We start from the raw sequence: 17,753 nt of genomic DNA on the forward strand, positions 1-17,753 counted from the left end.
GCATGCAGTTGTTTAAACGCAGTTACAAGTTTCAGTACATTTGTGACTTCTGTTTTACAAACTCAAAATCTTTATGACCCTTTTTTGACTCCATAATAAGCGGTCATTTTTAGAAATAGCCCAAAAAACGCACCCCTGAATTTTCCCCCGCGACTGGATTTTCAAACAACCCTAATTTTGCGGGAAAACCGATAACCTGGCAACTCTGCCAGCCTGGCTGGGTGAGTGGAGAGTGGGTGGGTGGTGGTCCGTGAATCACTCACTCGCTGCAGAGCGCCGCTGCCTGGGAAACACACATGCAGACATTTAATAAGAGTAGCCACCGATCTGAGCAGCGTCCTCGCGCGCGCACACTCACACACGCGCGCGCGCGCTCACGCAGCTCCGTGATCCGGAGGGAGAGGATGACGGCACGCCTCCTTCGCACGCTCGGGGTGTAGAGCCCACCACCCTCTGAAACCCAGAGACCCCCGGAATCAGCGTGAAGCGGGGGGCGCGTCCAGCAGCTGCGGGTAAGAGCGGTTTAATAACAGCGGGTTAATGTGGGAAATGGGAATTCTGGGATTTGTAGCTGTGAAGGTAATTGAAAGGGTGATGTAAGTGAATAGGGGCTGATATAAGGAGAGGGGAGATATAAGGGGTCAGTAATCGCTGGCTCATCGCTTTAAATGCTGTGTGTGTGTGTAAGGTGATAGTGATAGTGATGGTGAGGTGGGCGTGTGTGGGCAGTGATGAGGGTCTCTGTACTGAGCATGTGATGGTGTGTGTTTGACATGTGTCAAATGTGTCATTGTGTGAGTTAGTATAGTATAGTAAGCAAGCTAAAATATAAAGGTGAAAGTTACTGCCCAGGCTACACACTCATCCACCTGTTCGCCTCCAGAGCCTCCTTACACAGCATGGATGGATGGGAGAGTGACGTAATGGTAATCAGCAGTCCAGCACAGTGTGTAGAAACATGGCAGGAGCTACACCTCCCTGTCTCAGCTCCACAGTGTGGGGAAGACCACTGACAGCCCCCACCAGAGCCAGACAGATGTTGGTGTGTGTCAGTATTCTGACCCTGTGTGCTATAGTATGGTACAGCAACACCTTAGTAACCACCAACTAAACCATAGCAACACTTTTTTTGCAACATACACATTAGTAACCACATAGCAACACCTTAGCAATTCCAACACATACCATTCTGGAAAAAAATGATTGATTTTACCAAATTGAAAACCTCTTGAATATAATTAAGAGAAAGTTGGATGATCACAAGCCATCAAACCAAGCTGAACTGCTTGAATTTTTGCACCAGGAATGGCATAAATTTATCCAAAAGCAGTGTGTAAGACTTGTGGAAGAGAACATGCCACGATGCATGAAAGCTGTGATAAAAAAACAGGGTTATTCCACCAAATATTTATTTCTGAACTCCTAAAACTTTAGGAAAGGGAGGAGCTACTCATATCTGAACCAATTATTAAGGGTTGTTTCTGCCAAGATTATCAAGAATGTTTTCTTGAGAAGAAGAACACTTCTGACAAGTTTCTTTTCAAGAATGAGCTTGCAGGAACACAAGAACCATGCAATATTGGCACTCCTAGAACATCCCTCAGCCAATCACATTGCGGGGTTGAAACTTGGAACAGTGGTATAACTTAGCTTACTGTAATCTTACTTCTGAAAAGTAAAATTATACAAACATACTCATATATTATGGCTGAATTTTGGAGATTAGAATGTCATTTATGCTTTTACTTCTAATCATAACATACTCAATTCATTTTTATTTAATAATCAACAATAATCAACTTGTTGTGTAAATATTTTTGCTATACATGTATTACTGACAGAAATCTGGCCTGAACTGAGATATATTCTTTTAGAATGGCACAGAATAAGCTCCTTACTTTTCATAGTGTGTGCAAATCGCTAATTTGACTTTGTGGTGAAACGATCGTGCACCATCTAATGTGGTCATAAATAATAAATAGCGATATTATATTGATAGCTTCATGCTGTGCTGCTGAACGAGGCTGCAAATGGTATATGGCATCATCAATAATTCACGGTAATGCAATGAGAATTCAATTAACCTATATATCAATAAGGCTCAAAAGCGGCCTCACAGATCAAATTAATCAGAGAGCCAGTATAGATCATGAGGAGATCTAAACACCTTGCTTGTTGTGTTTTTCTTCTTAATTTCTTTCATTTATAAAATGTGTATGGCGTCAGCGTATGTTGAAATTGTTTGAAGCAGCCCTGCTCTTTATGACCAAGTTTCCCAAAGCTTTATTTGATAAGATCATCTTTCAGGATGCATTGTCTACAATATCATCATTTTCCAGTGGTCTTAGTGCTTAGAGGCTTTTATGAAATCCAGCCATTGTAGCAGCCTACTGTGTTGTGTATGTCAGTCTCCTTTTGGACCTCATTGTTTGTTTGGCATGAAATTGATTTGCATGGATCTAAATGAAGGCTTGCAGTACAATACTCTGGTTTATGTAATTTATTATTGTCTGCTTTACATGTAATTATCTTGTGCCAAGCTGAGGGTGGTTCCTCTTTTGAGTGTTGTCTCGTTTTCATGTCTTCTCTGGGAACCTTTATTCTTATGACATTGGGAATTTCTACTTAACAGTGACTAATTTATTTGGAAAACATGACAGAGAAACTTCCGATACTTTAGCTCACAGAAGCCGTGTGCTGATCGACATCACCCTAGAAGTGATGAGAAGTGCCAAGAGTGCCGTCTACCCACCTAGAGAGAGCAGGTCCAATTAGGCTCTCTCAGGGCTCTGGCAGCTGATGACAAGCTGCATGAGCAGGATTCAAACCGCAATCTCCCGATCATAGTAGCAGTGCTTTAGCAGTGCTGGACACTCGGAGCCCGCTTGTTCAGATGTAAATGCATTGCTAGTGATATAGATAAAAGTTTAAAAATTGACCTGTATTTTTTAAAATGTCTTTTGACATTAGGAGTTTTGGCTACAGTTTAACAGTATGCACTATAAAAAGTGCTCTACAAATTGAACTGGCTTTAAAACAATGCTTAAAGGAACAATGTGTAGTAAATCACAGAAAGCATGTTTTTTTCCCCCATCCTCTTCTTCCCAGATGCAAAACTCACATGAATAACCATGTTGAGGACACTGAACCTACAGGAATGTAGGTTATTTTTTCCGTGTCAAGGTAAAGTTACATTTATAGCTAAACCGAGAACTCAAATTAGATTAGTTTCTAAAGAATATTCCTCTTACGTTGGTCTATTGCACACGTTACTGCTTTACCTTGTTGTAGAATGGCGGCATTAGCATTAGCCAGCACTAGTCTGGATCACTTTACCTGTCTTAAATACTTGCTGTCTTGCATAAACCCAACTTTATGCAGACCACTGAGTATAAACGTAAGCACCTGAATGTTTAAATTACTTAAAATGCCCATCTTTACCCATCCATAGTTGTGATAATGTACCTAGTTATAGTTAGCTAGCCTTAGCTAGAGCTTAAACTGAACTGAAATGAACCAGCTCGCCATTTGTCTTGTAGTCCTTCTGGATTCTACGGTATCTCCATATATCAAACACATTGCCAGTATTTACTTGCGCTTGACTCCATTTCTGGTTTGGAGCATTTTAGAAGAATGATAAAGCAGCAACATGCTGTGTTTGCCTGCAGTTTTTTTATACATGGCAACCCAAGGTGTAAAAAAATAAGTCTGAGGGATAGGCAGGTAAGCAGTGCTTGAATATGGCATGTTCCCTTAATATCTGAGGACACATTCTGGTCAGTTTATGAGTTAGTATAGAAAATATAATACAAATTGGCCCTTAGGATCAGATTCAGAACATACATCAGGCTTTAAAATATATTCATGGGTTCTTAAGGAGGGTTTTCATGAAAATCAATGGTGCTATACTGGCTAGTCCTTATGTGGCTAAATGCAGGTGTTAAGTTGTGGCTTAGTGGTTAAAGCACTTGGTTATTGATCAGAGATTTGTTTGTTCACTATTGGGCCCATGAGCAAAGCACTTAACCCTCTTTATTTCAGCAGCACCATACCATCCTGACCTCTAACCTCAGTTTTCCAAGCTAGGATATACAAAGCAAGACATTTTCTTGTAATTTACAAGCGTAATGTTTATATTGCCATGCCAAAAGTCATGGGATAGCAGTGTTTAAATGAACCATGAACTGTTGCCTCATAGTACTGCTTGGAAAAGCCAACACCTGTACAAATTATGAGGCGTTATCTTGTGAGGGAGGCTAAACACTGGCTAGCATGCATAAGGCAAGGCAATGTGAATTGTCGTAGGCCTGATAGTGGGTGTCAGGTGCAACACACATTACATTGCAAGATTGTGTTGCCATTTACTGAAATTTACTGGACAGTTCACAGGATGATAATGATCGTGGCTGGTGGTGTCTGGCAAGAATTGTCCATGTGAACAGACAAGCAAATCTGGCAGAAATTCAGCTTTTTCCAAAAGACTTTTTATAAAGCATAGAAAAGGTTCTTGGACTATTGCTATTAGTCAAAGAACCCTAATTAATCAAACCCCCCAATTGCAAATAGCACCGTTGGCATGTTTGGATAAAGTACCCCTTTAACCCATGCCCAAAATCCCCGGAGCAGATTTGCTTTCTGCAAGGAAAACAACATTCCGATAAAAGAATGATCCCCAGTGTCTCTTGGGAAACACGTAGACTTAGCTTCTCATCGTGGAAAGGAGATTTTAAATAGAAAAGCTCTGCCTCAGCTCGGCCTCTCCTGAATCTTGTAAGCTCATTTGCTTTGCTTTTGATGCTTATTTTTATCAGAATGCAGCACTAGCTTCCTCCGCTGAAGGGAAATGCCACTGACTCAGATTCCCCCAATAGCCTCGGAAGAGGAAGCATAGCATGCAACTCAATTCAGTCGTCTAATGCACATTCCGGGATCCGCGTCCGTGAAGGGATTATATAAACTCGCCTCTTTGTCATCGAGCCTGGCGTGTCATGCCACTACCGCGGCTGAGGCGTAGCCATGGTTTCTCCTTATAAATCAGTACAGTGCTTCAGACTGTGGAGGCCGAGCAAGGGCTGCACTGTCAGTAAGTTTTAGTCCAAACTTAAAGCGTAAAGCAGAATTCACCTAAACCTTATTTATCAGTGAAGGTAAAAAGTCATTCAGAGGGGTTTGGTGTGAAATGCTTCATTACGCCAAATATGTGTAAGTTTGATCAAAATTTTTTGCTACCCTTCTTGTGTATACCTCACAGGCGTTATTGGTTAAAGTTTATTCGACTCATTTTAGTCAACAAATTTTTATAATCAACGTTAAATGATAATTAAGGTTGGACCTGGAAAACATGGCAAAACACAGCAGAGACCTCACCTCTCCCGCAAGGTCCGTGATTCTCACACATACTAATCATATAAAATAACCTTGGAGACCAGGACAATTTTTAATGTCAGACTCAATCGCGCACTTCAGCAGAGAGCAACAAGCAAAACAAACTCACTATGTGATTGTATTTCTTTTAGTGACAGCAAAACATTAAATATACAGGGGTTGGACAATGAAACTTAAAACACCTAGTTTAAGACCACAATAATTTATTGTCCCGAAGGACAGTTCTGGTGGAAACAGGAGAGTTGAGGTGCACATTGAATTCTGCAGTGATTTGAGCAGCCGTGGTTTTATGTTTTTTTTTGATTCAATCAGGGTTAGCACCCGAACTTCCCTTTCAGACAGCTTCCTCTTGCGTCCACAGTTAATCCTGTTGGATGTGGTTCATCTTTCTTGGTGGTATGCTGACATTACCCTGGATACCGTGGCTCTTGATACATCACAAAGACTTGCTGTCTTGGTCACCGATGCGCCAGCAAGACTGGCACCAACAATTTGTCCTCTTTTGAACTCTGGAATGTCACCCATAATGTTGTGTGCATTGCAATATTTTGAGCAAAACTGTGCTCTTACCCTGCAAACTGAACCTTCACACTTTTCGTGCTCTTACTGGTGCAATGTGCAATTAATGAAGATTGGCCACCAGGCTGCTCCATAGCCATGAAACCTCCCACACTAAAATGACAGGTGTTTCAGTTTCATTGTCAAACCCCTGTAAAAATACATATTTGTGGTTGAGGTGGAGTTTTTTAGGGTGGGACGTCTGCTACGGGCATGGCTTCAGTTGTATACTTATCATAACATGATTTTGGGTGATTTTCCAGGAAACAATAGGCCTAGTGCTAGACTTAGATTGGGGGATTACCTGATCCAGTATGAATTAGTCTTTGTCTGTTCTTTTTATAGTTCATTGGTGTGTGCCAAAGTTGTGCCATGTGTCAGAGTTAATACAGCAAACACATAGAGAAAAGAGCAACAGAGACTCTGCCAGGGTTTAATTCCAGTCCAATCTAACTTCACTGCACCTTTAGCCATTTAAACATATACAGTATTTCTGTGTTCAGCTTTTGTGACCTGGTAAACCGTCACAGTTCAGAAGAAGAGTGAATCATTCAGGTCAGAGATCATTGCTTTACTGGCCATTCCATCAGTCATGGTCTGGGGTTAGGGTGGAGATGTGTGACAAAACTGCAAAACCACTTTTTTTAGATATTTTTACTTTGTCTTCTGTTAAATATAATTCTACTTCCCATTCTCTTTACACCCAACACCCAGTTTACACATTATTAGTGAACTTAGTCATTCATTGGGGTATGAGTGTAGTAGAGAGTAAGTGCACTGCTGTCCAGTGTGACATATAAAATTATGAAAGAAAAAAGAAGCTCTGATTTGTTTCTCAATACAAACTCGGGTTCCTGGAAAGAAATTTCACAAGAATTAACTCACTGGAACACGAGAGCATGAGTGAGACATGACTGCTAGCTAACTGGATCCTCCTTCTTAAAAGATTAAGAAACCTCTGCTCCTAGTGGTCCAGCAAGCTAAGCACTGCCAGTATGATCAGGAGACTGCCGGTTCGAATCCTGTTCATGTTGCTTGCCATCAGCTGCCGGAGCCCTGAGAGAGCACAATTAGCCTTGCTCTTTCTGGGTGGGTAGATGGCGCTCTCTCCCCACATCATTCCAAAGGGTGATGTCTGCAGCACAATGTGTCTGTAAGCTGATGTATTAGAACCGTGTCGCTGCGTTTTCCTCAGAGTGCGCTGTGACGCTACTCGGCAATGCTGCTTCAGCAACAGCTCGAAAGGAGGGGAAGTCTGACTTCACAAGTGTCGGTGGAGGCATGTGCTAGTCTTCACCCTCCTTGTGTTGGGGCCTCACTCTAGTGATAGGGGGAGTCCTAATGAGTGGGTTGGGTAATTGGCCAAGTAAATTGGGGAGAAAATGAGAAAAAGGCTAGATTAACCCTTCGCTGTGAATCAGTGGAATCACATTGTCACTGTCATACAAAATCTCCATTTTTGCTATTTATACTTTTTGACATTATGTCCTTTCTTTACACCATTGCAGGGCCAAATTGTTACTAAGGCTACGCCACATGGTTCCAAAGATGTTAGACCAGTTCAGAACATGCCATTAGCAGATATTCCAAGTTGCAAAAGATTTCAAAGAGGTACCCCCAGACCTGGACTTGGACAAACCCCCCCCATGCATTCCGTCGAGGAGGGGGAAAAAACCTCACTGCCTACGCACAATAAAAACTGATTCGGTAAATCACAGATTCTTTGCAGAGAACAGGCCAATCAGAGGGAGAGGGAGAGAAAGGCACTGCCCTCATGTGCATATTCATGAAGCACATGCAAAACAGAAAGGGGAAAAAAGTCTGTGTCGCCTGCATGCACGTTTGTGTTTACTCCTGGGCCACTCGTTCTAGATTACTGGAGATTTTATCTGACTTGCGGGCATCAGAAAGCCATAATTGATATGCAGTAGACTCCCACAACTTCCAGGAGACTTGGGAAGTCTGCATCAGCTTAAGATTCATAGGAAATTTTACTGTATTTACACGATTTATTGACTAAGAGAAGGGCTCCTCACAGTCAGCAAAATCAGCAAATCCTCACTATCATTAAAACCTTCTATGAAACATTTCTGTGAATTTTATACAATGTTAGGTCACCTTTGGTCTTTAGGCAGTCTGACCGTCCAATGTTATGTTAATAAGGTCCTGCAACCAGTGGCCATTTTCTGAGAGAACATTCCAAAGCACAGTTCCAACAAGACAATGCTCGTCTGCATACTGCTGCTGCTGTTTAACAAGCTTTCCTTCAAGACACAGATGCTATGCCATGACCAGCCACATTGCAAGACCTGTTCCTGACTAAAAATATGAGGGATGCTACTAAACATGCTGTTAAAACTCCACCATTACTGCTAAATCTGCTGGAAATGCATCAGAATATTCAATCTGCATGAGATGTTTTATAGCAGGACACCATTAGGAACCTCTACAACCCCATACTGGGATGCCTGGCATATTGCACTACACATGCGTTAGACTACACTACTTTTGTAAGTGTAGCTCTCTAAATATGACCAAACTTTGCTCATATCTGTCAATTTATTAAGTGTATTTTTACATGTCTTCTAAATGTTATGCAACTTTTTGATCATTTTCGACAGTTGAAAAGAATCTACACTTCATGTTCACTCGATCCATCATTCCTCTAAGGGCTCATCTAATAAAATTACTGGAGTTAACACAGTGATGGAATGACCGTCAATGGTTACGACAGTATGGGGGATTCCCCATACCGCTCAACTGTCGGGTTAAGTCGGCCAGAACACCTTAATAGGGAAGCCCCCCCCGCCATTTCTCGTTGCTAGTGTGCCAAACTGCTGCCATGGCAACGTAGAAAGTCGTGCGAGCTCATCATCATCATCCTCGCTGCACGGGGTTCCTGGGTCACATGCGCAGCTGCAGCTCACGGTTGTTTGCGCTTGCTTGTTTGCCGTGCAGAAATGGTACAGGGGCGCAAGGCCTTAGGGGTCGGCATGGCCTATATTTACACCGACAGGCGAAGGGGAAACCTACAGTTTTTTTTAACGTTTTGTTGAAAGAGCCGCTGGTGTAAGGGGTGTTTCTATTCAATTCGTGAGGGGCTTTTCTCAGATGCACCATACTGCCCTAAAACAGTGGGCAGCCGAGCATGAGCAGACCAGGGGCAGTTACCATGGTGATGGCCTCCAGACTCTGGGGCTGACGAGGTGAATCCTGTGTGTTTAATAAGAGCTAGATTAGTGAGTTTGTGCTGTTGTGTGCCTGTGTTTCCTGTTCATTCCTTTCCTGTTCATAGGTGCACCACTAATATATGCACGCATTATAGGTTATTATATCAAATCATTAAAAAAACATAGTTCCATCAACACCAAGAGAGTAGTGCCGGGTGGTATGACCAAAAATATATATCACGATTTCATTGTATATTACAGTTTTTTTTTTCCGCATAACTGGGCTTTAGTATAGGTTTGTGACTTTGGCTTTGATTATTATTGAGTTTACGTTGTACCACAAAATTACACAATATTTTTTTAGAAATAGACTTCACGAGCAAAAGAATAGCTGAAAAATGTAAACAATAGACCTTAAAAAATACCTAGACAAAACCTTATATATTTTAAATAGTTCCATAAATACTATAAAGGGTCCTAAAATACTCAAAATATAAGTAAAAAAAAAACTCTATTGAACAAGTAAGACAAGTTTAATGTCAAGTTACAATAAGTTATTCTTGATGCCAAGACATTACAGTAATAAAATCAGCCACAATTCCCTTCTTTTTCCAGTTAAGAAATAAATTAAATTCAGTGTGGATTAAAACTCCTCCAATCCTCCAAGCTACAGTATTAGTGTATTTAAAAAGGCTGTGGTTACTGCTCTTGAAGTTTATTTTCACCTCGTATCCAGAATTTTAGGGAGTTTTATTACTTTTTCACCCAGGACTGTTTCTCTGAGCTGTGGGTTGATTCTGCAAATCCATTTGTCTCTTTTTTGAGTGAATAATTGCTGTTTGCTGTGTTTTTTCAATTTTAATTAAAATAGATAAAATCACTCATACAGTGAGGAACAGTAGCAGGAGCTCCTCAGATAAGGGGCTGTCATTTTTCTTCAGGCAGGACGGAGCGTTTGACTCTACAGAGCTGAGCTATCATTGTTCCAGTGTGTTAACTTGTTAGCTGTATCTGCTTCTTTGGCTGTGCTGTTCTTTGCAGCACCTCTAGCGGTGTGAGGGTATGTGTAAAATGCATACCGATTTTAATTTTCCCTCAGCACTACAAGAGAGGGATCACATTGTAGAGCTCCGGGTAGCAACAGGTGACCAACAAGTCCATGTGTGGAGGTACTGTGGTCAACACCAAGACAGTTTGTTGTACAATTTTGGATGATAGCAGATCACCTTGTTTTTTCATTACTTGTTTTTAAGCACTTTGACAATCTAATGTTACCTGAATATGGTTCTGCAATCAGTGGCCCTATCTTTTCTGAATGCACCTTTTCTGATGTGCTATTCCAATAGGACAATACTCGTCCACATACTGCTGCCACCTCTAGAGCTTTAAAGACACAGATGCTATTGGATGCACTAGCAACACTCCATCCATATCACAAATTTTGTAGAATCCATGTGGGAATATTCAAGGTGCATGGCATAGATTATCACAGGAAACTTCTGGTTCATAACCTATGTGGGCTTAATTATTTAGTTCCCATGGCTTAATAAGTTGTGGCCAAGCATTATTATTTTTGTACTTGATGTCACCTTAAGAGCTCTGTAAAAAAAAAACTGTTTTTTTTTTTGTTTCCGCACATAAACACTTGAACACTTTAAAAAAATCACCTCATACTTACGAGCTCCAGTGTAGTTACCAACAAGTGACAGAGGGTGATAATAACATCATGAATACACTTCCTCCCCTCCAGCACATTTTTCAGGCTAAATGAACACACAGATATGACACACTGTCCCAGCAGATTCACAGACGTGCTGTGCTTCAGTCAAAGCATTCAGAGGAGCATATCTTTTCAAACCTTACATGACAAACATGGTTCTGTAAGCCTTTATTGATATGAAGCCAATGGCATTTTTAGCAGAAAAAGAGTCTTTTTTTTAACTGGAGCCTGCAACTTGAACTTGAATGTCAAATTTCTTAGTTCCAAGTATAAGAAATATAAATATATATATATATATATATATATATATATATATATATATCAATTGAATTTAAATAAAAAATACATTTCAATAATAAATTGAAATTAAATCAGTCATACACCCAATACTGCAGTACTCTCCAACTTATTTCTGTGGACATGTTTTCATTGTGTTTAGATGTGTAAAATACTTTACAAAATGTTATTAATTGGGGTGTATGATGCAAACCTGGGAAAATGATGACAAGGATAACCTGGGGCATAAGAAATGGGACATACTGTGTTTTGGTTTTATTTGCCATAAAACAGTGATAAATGTTTACCAGGGCAGATGTGTTAAGTGCAAAAACCTTAGCTAACTGCTTTTGCTTTGAAAACCTATGGAATATAATCAGGAGGAAGATAAATGATCACAAGCCATCAAAGTTATCCAAAAGCAGTGTGTAAGACTGGTGGAGAAGAACATGCCAAGATGTATGAAAACTGTGATTAAAAACCAGGGTTATTCCACCAAATATTGTTTTTAAACTCTTAAAACTATAAATATGAACTTGAATGAAATGCATTATTTGAGGTCCGGAAGCATCTTTTTCGTTATTTCAGCCATTTCTCATTTTCTGCAAATAAATGCTCTAAATAACAATATTTTTATAATTATAATTATACAATTTAGGAGAACTGTTGTCCGTAGTTTATAGAATAAAACATATATATATATATATATATATATATATATATATATATATATATATATATATATATATAACTTTTATAAAACTTTACATAATAAAATCAGAGAAAATGATTCAGAAACTGAAGTGGTCACTTTTTTTCCAGAGCTGTACATTCATTTTTATTCTTCCCTATTAGTTATTTTCTAGAATGGAGAGTTTACTTTCAAACCACTATTAAATACATTGTTTACATAATTGGTAATTGTAATACATAATTGGTATTAAACATTTGGATCCCTCAATTAAGAATCACTTTGAGGATTACATTCAGTTCAAGCTACTTGTCATTAATGAACAAGTATGTTGTATAAGAATGAGATAATGTGAGCATCTGGTGCAGCTTGGAGGAGGATAGATTCCCTGTTAGAGGCTTCTCTTATGTCAGTCTCAGAGTGCTCATTAGAGCTCTGAAGCAGGGGTGCTGTAGTGTAAGCAGTTTTGAGACAATGTCTGTTGTAAAAAAAAAAAAACTCTGCATGAATGCTGTATATTATATTGAATTAAATGCAGAATGATTCAGGAGTGATCAATCCAATATGAATAATCCAAAAATTTTCCTGCCTCCAAAAAGGGATTTTACTCCAGGACTCCACACAGGGCAGCTGTATTATATTAATGGTATATGTTAAATTGATTAAATTGATTGGGTCATTTTCACCAAACTGCATCACAGAGACCACAAGGAATAGACATCGTCTCTTAGAGAGATAAATGTAAATGTAAATAACTTACTAAACATTTTCTCAGAAGGTCATTTGGTTCCTAAAATATTCTTTCAGTGGGGAGTTTGTTAAGGGCTGTATATTAAAAAAAAACTGTTAGAAGCTGAAATAACTTTTACATTATATTCAAAGCCATAAATAATATGTCTGGTGTAGTAATAAATAGTTTTTAGCAGGGCTTAACTAAGGCCTTGTCAACACATAAAGGCCAGAACAGTAAAGTTAGCTAAGCTAACTTAGCCTTAGCATTTGTTTGTTTATAAGGACTTTCTCTGTGCAGATTTGTCTTGAGTAGCACTGCTGATGTAACGTTATTATTTGGTGACTAGAATAGCACTGTAGTTTTGAAAATGATGTTTCTTTAAAGTATATTTAAGCTATTAATTTCATTTAGTGGTGGCTAAAAGTGGCAAAATCTGTTTAGTTTGGTCTAAATTTCAGCTGAATTATAATTTTAGTGAATCCTCATGAGCGTACTCATGGATGAGTTTTTGTCTATGTGTAATTAAAAATATTTTCAAAAATGGAGGGCAAAAATATCCATTTTTAAAAATCTATGGGTATGTGCTCTTCCTATTTCTCATTCAGATCCAAAAGTTCTGAAGAGAACATTTATTGTGTGTAGGTCTTTGAAGTGCGTACTAGTGGACACTGCAGATATAATGGCCTGTTGTGTAAGGAATGCCAGGTTGCATTTGGGTCAGGCAGGGAAAGCAAAAGTCTAAATGGTCAGTGCCCATTAGCTTGATGGGACACCAGAGTAAAAGGCCAGAGAGATATATAGACCCACAGAGCACCAGGGTGTGAAGTCGAACTCTGGGGTTATCAATGCAGTTTACTAACACCTCTTTATCCATGTGAATTCGTATTAGCTCCTTTTTCAGCATCAATAGAGTCGAAAACACAATATGATTCAGTGCTGTATTTACTGCCATCAACAGGCCTCTTATTGCAACAGAATAATGCAGCCTTTTCTCTTCAGTCTTCTTTACAGTATTCTGGTTTCTGTTGACTGGGGAATGATACCAAGAATCAGAGTATTACAGAAAACAATGAAGTGTATCAGAAATTGCTTATTCATTTCAGATCACTTTTACTTGTAGAATGGCTAGTCTAGAACTTAAGACCAGACTTTGGAATTCCCAATTCCATTTCACCTCTGTTGCCCATGTTTATTTTTGGGATAGTCCAATCAGATCATTATGAGAAATTCATGTCAAGATGGCTGCGCAAGTATCCATGTAATAACCATAGCATTATCAAAGTTTAATGTAGCAACAAAGTATTATTCTTCATAACATAACAAAAAATTGCTTGTAGTATGTTGCTAATAGCTAGCTAGCTCATTTCCCCGTTCCACCTTATGAATGAATGAAGTTACATTTATATAACGCTTTTTTAGAAACCCAAGGACTCTTTACAATTTACACGTTTTACACACAACCATTTATTCTCAGCACTCATTCACATACCGGTAAGAAGCGGCAGCCAATAGCGCACAGCGTACTCTCAACCGGAAACGACGTCCACCTGGAGGTCTGCATTGGGCACTACAGCAATACAATACACTATTCAATAGAAAACAGTATTAAAATTTTCTGGTCAATTTAGAGTATCCAATTTACCTGATCTCCATGTTTTTGGACTGTGGGAGGAAACCAGAGTCCCCGGAGGAAATGCACTCAGACACAGGGAGAACATGGAAACTCTACTCAGATAAGGTCTTGAACCCAAGACCCCTGTGCTGGGAGGCGAACTTGCTAACCACTAAGCCACCGCTCCCCCTTAGATGGTGCAGAAATTGCATTCGACTGTGGTATAATTTCAGGGGGAATGAGAAAATTCCAATAACATAAAGCAAATAATAGACTCCAGTTATGAGATTGCAGAAATGTATCACTCCTCTGGTATAACAATAGACTGGCAGGGTCACCTGCAAAGCACTGACAGTAGCTTGGTAATAAAGCAGTGTTCTTTTTTATTTATTTATTTACTTTATTTATTCAGAAGGATGTCAACCACTTCAAAACAGGTTCAAAAACAAGGGGTAGTGATACAATTAAGAAAAACGATTGGGTCTAAATCAGTAACCAGAGGCCGTCATTTCCTGAGCCTTCAAACCACTCACTACTCTGACAGCCTCATGATCTTCCCTGCTGGTCTACACAGTTTCAACAGCTTATCATTTCAGCCAAAGACCTACCAAACTCACTTTGACCAAACGTGGGTATAAAAGCAGTTACTATGACAGCCTACACAGTGAGAGGCAATGCTGCTCGCTGCTATGGCAACAAGAATCAGATCGATGGAGAAGGTTCTTATAAGCCATGTTGGTGTGGAGAAAATCTAGTGCTTTAACTGCCTGCAAAAGATTTTGAAATTGTTGCTATAATACACTGTAATCTTTAAAGAATACTGATAGATTTGTATTTATGTAGTAAATGTTTGTATTAAAATTAAACATTGTGTAACATGTGTGCCTCAATTGTCCCAACAGTGTGTGTGTATAGTCCAGGGCAATCATGCCACTGGTGAAGCGCAGCATCGAGCCCAGGCACCTGTGCCGGGGGGCACTGCCCGATGGCGTGACCAGTGAGCTGGAGTGTGTGACCAACAGCACCCTGGCAGCCATCATCAAACAGCTGGGAGGACTCAGTAAGCCCAATTTGTCCTGTTTTCCTTACCTTAAAAGGTGCATTATGCGACACTAGTAAGGAACAGGGGTGTCGCCCTGTTTTCTTTCTAATATAGCAGGTCAAGATGCTGGGTGGGTGGGTGGGTGGGTGGGGGTTGTAAGCGCTACACTGAGGAACACTAAGTGTTCAGGTAAGCCAGGGTGATATTAGCTAGCGATTTGTCCCACATAGTTTCTTGATTTAACACGGTAAACATACAGACTACAGTCCGATATACTTATCTCTAAACAGCGAAAGAGCTAGAGCTTAGCGTGGTTAGCTGCTAATGCTAATACTGCTCCAGCCTTGTTGCTGGAGAGCTAAATTGAAACTCCTTTATAACGCTGTACTTTAGCGTTATACTTACAACCTGACTGGTAAAAATCATACATAAAGTGCTTCGGATTATAAGCCGCACTTAGTGATTTTTGGGAAAATTAAAGGATTTTAAGTGTGTCTTATAGTGCAAAAAATGGTAATGTGGCATTGTTAGTTCAGATTTCAAATAATTTTGTCATCATTTCAGTGTGTATATAAATATGTATGTATAAATTGCAATAGTTTCATTGTAAATGCCATCCAATTCCATCAGTTAGTTCTCTGTGATAATATTGGCACATTTTTCCCCCATAAGTTTTTTAATTGTTATTTTGCTGTATCTTAAAATGATAGGGCTATACTTAGTAATAAAGTGATTGACAGCTGGCTGGACTAGACTGCCTTTAGGATGTTGACATTCTCTTTCTGTTTATGTTTTAATGTTAAAAAGTACACTTACTGAACAATCTGGGGGTCCAGTAGAAAAATCTGCTGTATCATGCTTGGTCTAGAAGCAGAGAGTGGGTCTACCAAATGAGTAAGAACACTTAGACGTAGAGACTCAATTTCTATAGAAAAGAACGAAATGGAACATTGGCATCCATGTTTTTTATAGTCATTTTTTCAAACCTGTCTCTGAATATTACTGTAAAAGCATTTTAGCCTATCCAACATCATCTGCTGAGTAGGTCATCCTACACTAATGTCTTGTTCTGTAACGTCATGTACAGCACTGTAAAGACACATACAGCGATCATGCAAAGCAGCATCGAAGCTTGTAAATGTGACCTGAATATGTAGCATAAACATATGTAAATGACCCACTCTGACAGCCTGCTTGTGCCTATTCAGCGTACATATATGTGCATCGTAACTAAGGCAACTAGTGTGGATCTGCAAGCAGATGTGCCCACAGTTTGACCGTACAAATTGGATTTGGTGGAATTTTAATTGGTTAATTTGAACATTAAGAGTTAATTATATAAAAAAATGTTTGATTTAAGAAAGAAATCTGATTTGCCATGCAGCGTGAACAAGGCCTTGGAGACCATGGAGAAAAATCGAAAAGGATGTCTATAAGAGATGAAATACAATATTGAGGCTATTATTTTATAAAAACACTTCACAATAAATACACAAGGTGCACCAGATTATAAGGTGCATTTTAAGCAGCACGTCGCCATGTTTCCCTTCTAATTCATCTACACAGATTTCTCTCCTGAAAACTGTTATTTGGGTGAGTAAAGTGCTTCAATTTATTTACAGTAAGCTTAGATTTTCAGATTTCCACTAAGGCTGGAGCATTAGCATTAGCGGCTAACCAAAGTGCCACCCGACAGCGCCACACTGAGGAACCGTGAGTGTTCCGGTAAGCCAGGGTAATATTAGCTAGCGTTTCATCCCACATGGCTTGTTTTAACACGTTAAACACGCAGACTAAAGGCCGATAATACTCTCCTCTGAACATTCAAATGGCTAGCACAGTAAGGAGGTAATGCTAATGCTGCTCCAGCAGTGCTAGCAAGGATTAGCAGCAGACTACAGGCTGGTAATACTCATCTCTGAAGGGCAGAATGGCTAAAATCTGCAGGAACTGCATGAATATGTAAGTTGCATGAGATGGATTATCACAGGACACCTTTAGGGACATCTACAACTCCATGCTGAGACGTATTTCACGCATTAGACATGCATTACACCCTACTTCGGAATGTTGCTAATTTATTTACATTTATCTAAGAATTGCCCATATCAGTAAAACTGTTTACTGTTCCTAGTAAGCGTTATCTTTGGTGTGTGTCTGTGTGTTTTTCATGCAGGTAGACATGCTGAAGACATCTTTGGTGAGCTCTTTAATGAGGCTAACAGCTTCTACATGCGTATGAACAGCTTGCAGGAGAAGGTGGACCTGCTGGCAGTTAAGGTTACACAACTGGACTCTACTGTTGAAGAGGGTGAGGAGATCTGCATAGTAAAAAAAATACTGTGCTCAACTCCTTATGATGTTATGGATATGTAAAGTCCTACTAATTTTATATATATCGTCGCTGTCCAATGAAAAACAATTATCTTGAAAACTACAACTTTACAGAAGAGAGAAGAAAAAACCTTCTAAACTTTCAATGGAAGTCAGTGTAAGAATAATTAATTTCAGGTCATTTTGAAGTATTTCTATTGGTCCATTCATCAGAAAATTTTGGTGCAGTGTG

The 17,753-nt window shown here is 39.5% G+C and overlaps 1 protein-coding gene across 1 annotated transcript in view; it reads left to right on the forward strand.

The window, feature by feature from the left end:
- The first annotated feature begins 270 nt into the window (after nt 1-270).
- si:ch73-362m14.4 (wiskott-Aldrich syndrome protein family member 3) overlaps nt 271-17,753 on the forward strand; it is a 31,771-nt gene continuing 14,288 nt past the window's right edge. The window contains exons 1-3 of the mRNA XM_049466580.1: nt 271-512; nt 15,048-15,205; nt 17,364-17,498. Coding sequence (XP_049322537.1) covers nt 15,073-15,205; nt 17,364-17,498 — 268 coding nt within the window. The 5' untranslated portion in view covers nt 271-512; nt 15,048-15,072. The remainder of the gene's footprint in view (nt 513-15,047; nt 15,206-17,363; nt 17,499-17,753) is intronic.

The sequence above is a fragment of the Astyanax mexicanus genome, chromosome 17 (genome assembly GCF_023375975.1).
Source record: "Astyanax mexicanus isolate ESR-SI-001 chromosome 17, AstMex3_surface, whole genome shotgun sequence".
Taxonomy (NCBI): Eukaryota; Metazoa; Chordata; class Actinopteri; order Characiformes; family Acestrorhamphidae; genus Astyanax; species Astyanax mexicanus.